Source organism: Pogonomyrmex barbatus, unplaced genomic scaffold, assembly GCF_055798465.1.
Source record: "Pogonomyrmex barbatus isolate J1 unplaced genomic scaffold, ASM5579846v1 scaffold20, whole genome shotgun sequence".
NCBI classification, from domain to species: Eukaryota; Metazoa; Arthropoda; class Insecta; order Hymenoptera; family Formicidae; genus Pogonomyrmex; species Pogonomyrmex barbatus.
Genome location: NW_028297117.1, coordinates 3,120,986 through 3,133,686, shown reverse-complemented (window position 1 = coordinate 3,133,686; position 12,701 = coordinate 3,120,986). Strand labels below are relative to the sequence as shown.

General features: G+C 29.6%; 1 protein-coding gene across 9 annotated transcripts in view; it reads right to left on the bottom strand.

The window, feature by feature from the left end:
* Positions 1 to 12,701, bottom strand: part of LOC105427070 (Formin homology 2 domain containing) — a 152,693-nt gene that overhangs the window by 112,686 nt on the left and 27,306 nt on the right. The window contains exon 2 of one of the 9 annotated variants that reach the window (XM_089077850.1): positions 9,931 to 10,299. The exons of the other annotated variants lie outside the window; for them this stretch is intronic. Within the exon in view, the coding sequence (XP_088933976.1) occupies positions 9,931 to 10,104 (174 nt within the window). The 5' untranslated portion in view covers positions 10,105 to 10,299. The remainder of the gene's footprint in view (positions 1 to 9,930; positions 10,300 to 12,701) is intronic. 9 annotated transcript variants of the gene reach the window in all.

Here is a 12,701-nt window from a genome sequence, read left to right as displayed (position 1 = left end):
AATTAACAAATTATTAATAAATCTTAAAAATTTTCTATTTAATATATAAAATATTTTATCTAATTTAGAATAGATATTATATAATAATTATATAGTAATTATATATAATAAAATGTCATAAAATAACAAATTACTAATAATAAAAATAGTAATATCAATTTATCATCAATTTTTACGCATAATTAATTCATTTATTAAATTAATATCATTTAGTATCTATGACAAAGTCTATCACATATTTATAATCTACTTGTAAATTAGCCAACATAAAAATAAAAAAAAAATGCGCATATTATTTTAAGATATTAAATAACGACGTCATATTTCGTTCTGTAATTGAATTTTGTATTTATAAAGTCTCATATAGAAATTGTTGTATACGCTAGAATATCGCGCTTTTATGCGTGCTTACGTTTACACTCGCGAAGAGAACTTTACCCTCGAGACATAAACCAGTTATATGGAGTCCATTCGTTCGGGATCTATCTCACTCTATCGTTGTAAACGACGTCTCGAGTATCGTAACACGGCATGTATAACGAAAAATTGCAACGAGATTCGCCCGCATTGTCGTGGAGTTCCGAGGCGCACGACGGCACGCGAATTTATCGTTCCAGTGCAACTGGCGGACGTGGGAATAGAATGATACAGTATCGATTGTTATCGAAGAAATACCCAATAAAGATGTCTCCTCGTTGTCAAACGGCACAAGCACAGCAGTTCCCTATTTCCTGCATGCTATTATAATTAAGGAGAAGTTAACCGCTACAAAAATATATTTGACAATTAATTATAGGGTATTTTTCAAGATAAATGCAGAAATAGAAAATTACATGTGTAATACAAATGATATATTATATTTTATATATTATATTAATCATAATTTCAAAATATATTCTTATAGATACATAAATTAAAAAAATAATTATTAAAAAATTTTTTTTCAAAAATTCTACTCCATTACTTTTAAATTGAATAATATATATAGTTAATTTATTGCAATTATATTATTGTTTACATAAAATAAAAATATATGAAAGATTATTATGAGATTACAAATCATTTCTTCTCCATGAATAAAAAATTAAATCTTCATGCAAAATAAATGGAGGCGTTTAAAACACAACTAATAAAATTATTCATAGTCATACACAGATTAAATTATTTTTGTAAACACATGAACACAAGAATAGTGCTATACTTTCAAAATATCTAAAATGAAATTAGGACTCTCATAAAGCACGCTTTATGAACTAACACAGCATTCTTCGATGTTATTTCGAGAATACCGCAGCAGCTTTGATTCGCGGAAAATTCGCGGATTATTGAAAATTTCCGTTGATCTTTGCCTTTGAGCCATAGAAGGAAGCTATAAAATGTTTACAAACTTGCTTCATAGTGTATAGTTATGTGTATAAATCTGATTTTACTTAGTGGTAGTCTTAATTTATTAGTGGCAATCTTAACTATACAGTTTCATATAGAAGTGACGTAATTAATATTAGCGCTATTATATTCTGAGCAACGTGGCTCTGCAAATGATTCGTGTAGGAATTTCGTTATGTAGCGATTATGTAAATGTTTTCGGGACGCGTTTCTCTCCGAAACGTAAGCGGTGCCTCTTGGAAAGAGGCTTCGCTTCGCGAAGGGGTATGTCAAGAAGAAGTTAGCTCCGCCTTAACCACGCATAAAGCGTTTGCGAAACCGTGAAATTCGGAAATAGCGACTTTATCGTCGGAAAGTATTGTAACACGCGTATAAAATGCGCTTCGACGAAATTGTTGTATAAGCAGTGATTTTATGAACGTGTAAAAATGTGCGAAAAATATAAAAAGTCAAAGTAAACGAAGTAATTATCGTAATTGTGTTTCTTCTCTTCTCAATCGTGACTATATTTTCAATTAGATATAATATTCTTCTTTATTATATTCTGTTTAAGTATATCAACATGAATATAATAATCTCGAAATGCAGATATTTCATGAAATTATATTCCCGAAAAGCTTGAATTAATCTAAAACTCTGAATTTCGAACTTCAAATCAAACTTTTAGAAAACCGTAGATTAGAAATTTTCAGTTTGTAATATGAAATCCAGCATTTAACTATAAACCCTTCATATTTCTCCTCTAATAACATGATATTTGAGAAAACATGCGAATAATATTAGATCAAATTAAATATAGATCATTCATTTTGGTTTATCGATTAATCAAACGTTGATTGACTTAAATTAATTAACTAAATTTCTCTCTTAGCAAGTATAGATATAGAATTAATTTATTATATTATTTAGAGTAAGAAATGAAGAAAATAAATCAGATTCACATCAATGTAATCGAGCACTTCATAATGACAAAAGCAAAGACTCTTGTAAATCTAGTTATAATAAATATAAAAATAAATATCTAATTAATATAATTGCTATTGCTGTACTATTTAACAAATTTATCGGTAATTAAAAACGTTTATACAAATACTGAATATGTTTAAAGATGGAAAAAAAAAATATGCGGAATAATAAAACCGACAGATTAATAACGCGATTATGTAAATGGCGCTACGATCTGAAATGTTACATCGTTTCGGATAATATCTTCCGGAAATGCCCGTTCTCTCTCTCGAGAAAGGTCATTGATCCCCAGATACCGTATAGCATCATGCGAATAAGGTCGCGAATATCCGCAACGATGTGAACGCCGCCGTCCGACGCGGTTGCCCTGCACGAAAATTTGTAATTTGCAATCATTTTTGGAATGGTCCCGGCTGCATTCATTTCGATCGTAACCTGTCCATCATCTCTTCGCGTGACTCTATCCCGTTCACTCTCTCGCAGCAACCTCGCTGTACCGCTCACTTCATCAAGATGAAAAGAAGAGGGGGAAGGAGGTTCATGAATATTAATTCTGTATTCCCAAAATATAATGCCGTAACGCCTTTATCGCTGGGACGGTCGCGCGGATCGTTGCACTCGAAGAGCAAAACTCTTCTCGTCCCAACTCGGCAGTCTTCGCCCGACCTTCTACCTTTTTTTCTTTCTCTTCTTTCTCTTTTTTCTCCTTGATCTCTCTTGAACACCATTTTTTTAGCCACTGGAACGAAGATTTTTTTGCGAAGAATATTTATGGACGGTCTAAAGTAAGATCGCTTCGAAGACATTTCTTCAGGCGCTTCTGAAGTTCGCCGATATCGATTTAATTTATCAGATTAATATAAGAACATGCTAATTAAATAAGAAAATTATGCGTGCTTTTTAGCATTGATATAAAAATCTTGTTTTTGGACAATTAGATAAAATTAGATAAAACAAAGCTACAAAAATGCCTGTAATTAAAAACTATATTAATTATGAAAATGAAGAAATATATAAACCTTCCTGAGAACTTAATCTTCATTAAAAATACATTATTTAAAGAAAAATATATTAAGTTAGTCAATTTTCTTAAATCTCTCTTTTAAAATTTAAGATTTAAAATGCTGCAATTATGCTATCTTAAATAAAAGATATGTAAAATATAAAACTGATATAATTTCATATATTTATAATATCAAAATTAAAATTTTGTTGATAAACTTTGAAAATAAATGAAGGATTTGTTAGACTTTATATATCTATGTAAGTATATTTACACTAAGAAGATATTAATGCTAAAAATAATCAAAGAATTAAAAAAAGACGTAGCAAATTTTAGATATCTCCTGTTTTACACATTAATTATGAAATCAACAATTTTTAAATTTTTAGAAAAAAAAGTAGCTTTTATAAAGTTTATTATCTATAAAACTGCCAAATAACCTGTGAAATTGGCTTCTTACCTCTTTAAAATTTGAGAATAATAGATAAAATTTTGATGATCTGAAAAATTCAGTAAAGTGAATCGATTTTCCTAAAGATTTAAAGTTTTCAATCAATTTTAGAAAAAGTTCCGCTAATTAAAATGTTTAAAATAAACCATATAAAAATATGAAGGTGCCAATTTCACAACTTTAAAATATAGATTTTTTACTCTTTAGCCAAATCAATTTTTTAATTAAATCGATTGGGAACTCTAAAATTCTTTGGGAAGCAATCAAAACTCTGTTTATTTTTCCTAAATTTTAAAAAAGGAGGCCTATCTTCATAGAAATTAAATACTATTGCTTCGCTAGTAAGCGTAATTTTAAATTTGCCGTTATTTATAATCTTTAATTCCGCAAAATTCTGCGCAAAATATATAGAAGTTACTCTAAAGTGTAGTGTTGAAGTTTAAGTTGCAAAAATGCGCAAAAAAAATTTTTTTAATCCAAACGCAACGAAAAAAAAAAAAAAAAAAAAACACTCCATTTTTAATCTGGCGTTTTATACAAATCGGAAAATGAGAATGCGTGCACGGAAATTTCACTCCGGTTGTGGGTGTATCATCTCATTCTGCTGAGCGCAGAATTATAAATTCGTTCATGTGTACATCACGGCGTACCTCTGAAACAAATTCCTGTGCTCCATCGGGAATTACGGCGGCCCTCGTGAATGAAACTGGACACTGCCGGCATCGTCGTCATGCGCGAACGTGGCGGAATGCAACAAAGAGGTCTGTACAACTTGCCTATAACTACGTGAGCCGGCTGACTGGAGCTGAGGAGATAGGTAGGTTAGGTAGATAGATAGGTAGGTAGGTAGGTAGGTAGGTAGGTAGGTAGGTAGGTAGGTAGGTAGGTAGATAGGTAGGTAGGTAGGTAGGTAGGTAGGTAGGTAGGTAGGTAGGTAGGTAGATAGGTACGTAGGTAGGTAGGTAGGTAGGTAGGTAGGTAGGTGAGTTGGTATTCAGGGATCGTCTATCAGATGACTCTCAAGTCTCAAATACAGACTGGAATGATTACAGAATGGAATGATTCACCGTCAAAATTGCAAAAATCAAATCAAATGCTGCGAGGAATAAATGTTAAACTCGAATTTATAATCTCATCTACTTCCCTGCTTCTTTTTTGTAATGTTACAAATATTCGACAGCAATTCTTCTATTGATATTTACAGTAATGCATTATTAATTTATTTATAACTTTTAAAGTAACTTCTATTCAGTTTTTCTCAAAATATTACCTTCCATTAAAATTAAAAATTATGTTTTCTAGATATTTAAATCATTTAATTTAAATATTTAAACCATTCAATTTACAAGTAAATAAAATTGTAATATGACAAAATTTATAATTTGTATACAATTTTCAGAATAAACCGTTTATTAATTTTTAAACTGTATAATATAGAAAATATGGTGGAAATCGTAAACTTCTTCACAACGAGAGAGAGGCGTGACTCATTCATTATAGGCACGATAGGAGATGCCTGCATATACATAAATTCAAATCGGTAGGAGAGAGTACGCCTTCTTGAATTGATTATATCTTATGTACTAACATGCAATCCATAGAGATAACTTTCCTTAATCTTCCATCGGGATTAATCTTTAAACGTTATCCACGCACATAAAATCTATGCTAGCTAATCTTCATATACACATTTAAAATATTCGTAAAATTTAAATATATATAAAATAACAAACATATTTTTTTTTTTTTTTAATAAAAGCAATCTTTTTCTGTCCTTCTCTATTTTGAAAGCTACTAAAATTTTTCTGCAAAATTAAGCACTCATAAGCTACAATCTTTTGATCCTCATCTGAAAGATCTACATTTAGCTTGATGGAATCTAAAGAATGGAAAACATAATTTTATCAATTATCAACTACTTCTTCGTTACTTTGGGAAATTCTCGCCTATATGACGAAAGGTAAACGCGACATTTCCATCCGTTATCTCTCTGGCAGATTAACTTTTTAGGATATGTGCAAGCTTGGACTTTAAAGAGAAAACTAGGAAAAGCAAACAGTGAGAAAAGTTATTCACACTTTTCTTCGGTCTCATATTCTACAATGCGATTTTATTCAACAATCTGCCCGCTTAAAATGAACATCTCGACTTTTTGTCGCATAGTATATTTTCTTTCTCATATTCTATTATTATCTCACTTTTTGCTGATATTTCATTTCTGACTTATTCTTCTAACTTTTATTTATAGAAGAATATTATAATAATAGAATATAGTAATATTTTGTAAAATAAATAATAACGAAAATAAATAATAATTATTTTAAATACCTAAATCATGATAAAACATAATATTTCATAATCTTTCAGTCTACATAAATCAAATGCGATTTACAAATCATCAGCTTTCATGCATGCATAATGACTAATTGTTCTGCGGTATACGTTACAGTCACATTAACCGACTACATAGAATTAGACATCAATGAAATGTTACGCTGAATTTGAATAATCTTTCAGATAGGCTCAGTTGCAATACTGTTCCCAGAGCGCGTTGAAAAACCGTATCCCCAATGATTTACCTCTCTTTCTTTGTGATATTCGATCGCATGACGATGACAATGGCGGTGCACTTTGCAGTCCATTGCCGGTGCTGGGCGATAAGCCGTATAGCCATAAAATCGAAATTTCAGAGTCTCCGAAGTGTAACGCCGTCCATAAATCGCAATCGTAACTCTCCATTACCATTCAATAGTGAGAAGAAAAAAAAATGAAGCGAGTTCGCGGTTTTCGTTCACCCGGGCGTTCCGTTTCCCATAAAACAGAGCGCTGCACCGTGCGTTTCTGTGACATTAAGTGAAATAGCAAAAGAGAGGATTCGTAAAATTAATCTTGCCTAAATGTGCGGTAAAGGGAAAGTAATTTTACATAATTTCAATAATTATTACATATAAAAAGTAAATTATTAAAATATTATTTCAATGTGATAAAAATAATATATAATATTTAATGTTATCATTTCCGATAATGTTTAATCCTCTCTTTCGTACAATCACTTAGTTGTTAATTTATTATTAGCAAGAAATAGAAAGAAAATTAAAATAATTTTAAAAATATATCATGATATATTATCTAGTTTATAAGTCAAAACAAAACATAGTTATAAATTACAATTACATTTAAAGTAATTCCCCAAAAATTAAATATATTTATATAAAATTTAAATGTTTTTAATACATATGCTAGAATTTTTACTAAAATTTTAAATTTCAATTAAATTTGCAATAACTAAAAGATAAATATAATATATTATATATATATAAAATTATACTCGATATATTCCTTTACCTCAAAATATAATCAAAATACTTTTAATACTAATCTTAAGAAATATAAATAATATTTAAAATAAAAGCGGCTTTAAATACGATGTAAGTTTTCTTTCAAATTGATTATTCGAATTAGAGTGCTTAGACAAAATGATTAAACAAACTATTCAGAAAAACAAAATTAAAGGATAAGTAAAATAGTTACTTTTCCGCAAGAATTCGCCACATTGTCATCGAGATAACCAATACATTAGCAAACGATATCTATAAGTAGGTAATATTCAGGTCGTAAACGAACTTTTTATTCTTTCTTTGAGAGAGTAATGTTCTGCGATGTACCGTTACGTCTGCCGAAGAAGGGCCCGAAGAGGGCCGGCAAATATTTCACGGACCACTTGAACCCTCAGATACAAGGAAGAGGATGTAAGAGAGAATTAAAGTGTTACACGTTTCTACCTACATCATGTTGGTTCGTTACACGCCTATTATTCAGTTAATCTTCTGTAATGAAGACCATTATTATGTAACTTGTCAAAATATCGACATGATAGCTGATAGTTGGTCAGAGTATTTGATCTTTATACAAGTCATTTTACGAAAATGATATCCTACTCGATTACATTAATTCCAAAACTAAAATCTACTTTGTTTAACAAGAAATTTATTTTATTTTAATATTTTATATATATGCAAGCTATTTCAATGCTAAAATATAATTTTACTTTCCATTCGTATAAATATATATTGTGTAGTATAAAGTATAGTAATATTATATTTGTATTTTAATTTTCTAAGAATAAAAATCTATCGAAGAAGCAATTTGTGAACAAAATTATTGCCAACTTTCGTGAAATAATTTTCGGAATACTTAATCGTCCAAGCAAATTTCTCAACTGCTTCAAATGCAGATGGATTGTATTGCCGGAGCTGTTGTGGGAAAACATTGTGACAGGACAGAACACAATTAAATCAGAATGTACAATCAGAAAGGTACTCAGCTGAGGTTTAAGCGACGCTGTAGTATTTAGTAGCATTTAACTGTACTCATGGACAATAGTCGTGAAGGGACCGTGCCAGAAACGATGACAGAATAAACAAAGGAGCCACGTGCCACGATGTGTGACACTTAATGCCCCATTAAAATTTACATCTAAGTTTTCTCTTCCCCCCCCTTCTTCCTTTCTTTCTTCATTATTATGTCATTAGTACATAATTTCTATAACCAAAATCATTGAAAATATCATTGTATTTTTGCAAATTCTGAAATCTTTAATATTAAATTTATTTTGTAAATCTCATGATCTTTTATTAAATTTGTTTAAAATTAAATAAATACGATTCTATAATACGATTCTATTAACGTCTGAAATTAAATTTTTCAAAATATAATAACTTTTATTAAATAAAAGATATTTGTCATATTTTAATAAATTATGATAAGAAAAAAACTTAAATTAAAAGTAATATATTATTTTCTAATTCTTTCAAAAGACATCAGAAATTACAACATAGAAAAGATTACAAATTATATTTATATCGTATTGACAATATATAAAATTTTAGTTTTATATATGTGTATGTGCGTATGTGTATGTGTATATATTTTCTGTACTAAAGATATATCTCTTTAACTGAAGAATTTAAATAAGAATTTCTTTTAAACAGTTATTTTAACAAACAAACTACTACTACAATTTTCATAACAATATAATAATTTTGAAGTATAAATCTAATATTTTCGTACGAAAGAATTGTATTGAATTGTGAACACTATGCTTTTTCATTTCAAATTTTTTAATATATAATTAATATAATTAATTTTTTAATTTAAAGATACTAGAAAATCTATTTTTCGAGATTATTTAATTTAAAAACATTTAATTTATACGGCAAATAAAATTTTCTACATACTAATTGCATATTAAATAATGAATAAATTCAAATTAAGCTTTAAAAGTAATTAAAAGTAACTGCTATCAATAAATATTTCAATAAAAATTATAAAAAAATCTATAGCCCTATACATTACATAAAATTATATGCAAATTATGTACAAATCTTTGATAAATAATATTTAAAAAAACTGAGTGTTTTGACTCAATTTACATATTTTTACACTTAATTAATTTATCCATAATAACATTTACCTTAATAATATCTTAATTTATATTCAAGTAAATTCTTGCTTAAATAATCATAAGACAAAAAAGAAAAAGAAGTGAAGAGTTTCGTAGAACAAAAACTTAACTCATTAATACTAAGTAACTGAATTAATCCCCAGATAGTCTAATTAATTTGCAAAGCTTTTATCTTAAAACATTTGATTTCCTTAGTTAGTTACGGAATAAAAAATCAACATTGCATATTTCATAAGAAACATAAAATTAAAATTTTAAAAGTTCCAGTTTTAATTGCAAATTTGTAAGATTTAATTTTGTTGTTATTAACAGCTTTTTTTAATATTACAAATCCCTTACAATTATTTTTTTTTATATTTATCTTACATGATATTCAAAGATAAAATCTAATATTATATTAATGTTAGTCGATTATTTCAATGTTTTCAATTATTTCAGTGTACTCTCATAATATATAAAAATCCTTAAATATATAACCCAACACATTTCAAGAATCTTATTAGCCTCGAAAATTATAATTTTTCTTGTCATGCAAAATTAATATATTAATATATTATATTAATATATTAATATATTATATTAATATATTTCAAGCATTTGTTTAATTGAACTCTGTTCAGTAAAATAATATATGTATATATATCGGAAATAATTACTTACTCTATGAGGTGCCCGAAGAAGTCGATGCACGGCAGCAAGCTGGTTGATTAGCGGCAAGGTCGCGCTGAAGGTATGATTGGGAGGGTTAACATCCGGATAGAGGGTTGGATAACTGAACGGATCGACGTCGTTGAGATATTGCACTTGGCACGTGAAAAACATCTGGCGATACATTTCTCTCCGCTACAAAGCGATCGGGATTGTATAAGATTCTTTCCCCGAAAAAGATAAGATCCGTCCCCCTCCTTCCTCCCCCCTCCCAACCCCTTTCACGTACACACGACGATCGTGTGCACACGCCGTGGCGCACTCACGCGATGCGCGAACCGGTTTGTCGTACCGCCGATTTATTTCGATTCGATCTGTCGGCTGAAACGAGAAAATGTTCCTTTACTTTCTGTCTCCTGTTCGCTGCTGGTTGCGCTTGCTTTTAGTTCTTGCCGAGACCTCGAAACGCAACGATACATGAATGACAAGTTACTCGAAGAATAGCATAAGCAATATCGCTTTCTTCAAAATCTGTTTCTTTAACATCGAAATGTATATCTCACTGAAGATTCACAACATTATTAGAAATAAATTATTTTATATGATAAGAGAGCTGAATAAAACTTAATTGTATTAATCAAAAATCAAATTAATATAAAGAATTGTTTTTTTTTCTATATAAAAAAAAATAAACAAAAAATGCTAATAGATTACGAGAAAAGTTTTAATGCATCCAAAATTTCTTTAGATTTCTTTAGATAAAATATATTTGCAATACAATTATTCAATAGTCATTTATTCGGCTTTCTCGGGTTATTATTCGATAATTTAAACTCCTTAAACATTTTATTAGATCATGATGATAAATAGTTGTATATCTATAGATCTATTCATCTGCCTTTGTTCTTATGCTTTCATTTTCTGAGCAATTTGCCAATCTTAGAAAATTTTCAGGCACGTAGGAACCGCAACAGAAAGCGCGTGCATAAAGTACCCGTGAAAGTAGCAATGTTAAGATTATAACGATCTAGGACTGCAGACATCATCGTTAATGCAACTGGTGTCCACGTCGTTTTCAAACGGTCGTTGACCTTCGAGTTTCCTTTCACTCGCTTATCGATTTGTTAACCGAAAGCAGAAAATCAGTGGGAATGCTCTCGTGCCTCCGTTCAAGGTTTTCCGCACATACTTAAGAAAATTAATTTATCACGTGTTTTATATATACATATATATCGTGAATATAATATATTCTCGGGCATAATGCGAGACGTACACATATTTAAATAGGTCAATATAGTATCGATATAGAATATTTTTTCTATTACTTCAGTAACTTTAATTTAAAAATTCGGTACGAATGCTAATGGGGCAGCACATTAATATTTAAATTTCTATTATAATTTTAATTGAGTTTTTTGTTCAATTTAAATTTATATTTTAAATATAAGACAAACTGTATGAATATTAATAAAAAAAAAATTATAAATTTTTTCGAATTTCTTTGCACTTTAATGCTTTTAAATAAAATTCTGGATAAATACATTTATCAAAATAATTAAACAATTAGAAATAATTTTTCCATGAAATATGAAAATGAATAATTTTTAACCATTATAAACATATATACCCTTCACAACAGCCAGGACTATTTTGCAAATGATTATCGAAATATTGATATTATTCTGCTATATACCTTACATAAAGCTCAATTTAATGGAATGTTGTAGCTATTCGATGCAGTAGTAACTTGCTTGTAGTTAACAAAACTTCAAAAATTTAAATCCTTTAACATTACTATCTTCGCCGCAACGTGTCACGATTATACCAGGTGCGAGAGAAGAGATCGCTATAGCTACTTATAAAAAAGCGTCACCGTACCGGTTTTCGCACGCACTCTTATGCCATTACGTTATTATATATCGTCACTAGCAAGAAGATATTGTAAGACCATTTCTTATTTAAATATACCAATATGAAGAAAATATTTCTTCCGTTAGGGATTAAGATTTTAATTACAAGTTTTATATCTACTATTTTTTCATATCTTAATAGGGTCTATATCTCAATAAATTTAAAAATAACATAAAAATGTATAATATAACTTGATATTTTTTAATCAGAATCAATAAAAGAAAAATATATACAGAAAAGTATATAAAGAAAATAATTTAGAATTAACATATTTTATTCTGTATTCTTTCTAATTGAGCAATAAAAATTGAAAAATGCAGTCGGCACTTATGCATATATAATTTTTATTCACACATCATAACCTTTCTTGCAACATCACAGGACTTGTAAGAAAATCGGCGCCAAGCGCAAAATGGATTCGCAAGCTGTCATTATCAGTGTATGCCGACCCGTCTCGTCATCTTTGCTCTTACATTGTTCTTAGTTGCAAATAGGCCTCTTCTTTGAAATGGCTTAAAGAAAGAGATGGAAAAGGAACAGATAAAAAGTGGACAAGTGTGTGCGTGGGTGATGTGTGTATGTGTGAGAAAGAGAGAAGAGGGGGAGGTGGCGGTCGAAGAGAAGACAAAGAGAAATAGAGATGAACGAAAGAAGAGAAACGGAATGGAGAATAGGAAGAAAGAGTGAAGGGGATATATCGAAGAGGGAGTAGAAGGGAAAACGAGTCTGCGCCATGCCACGAATGTAATCGCGGTTGTGGTCGACGAAAGATTCACGATCAAGATGCAATCGCGACGCGAGATCGAACTCGCGCAAAAATGTCTAAACTCGCTTGAATCAACAAATCCGCTCTTCGGAATGCCGGATTTTTT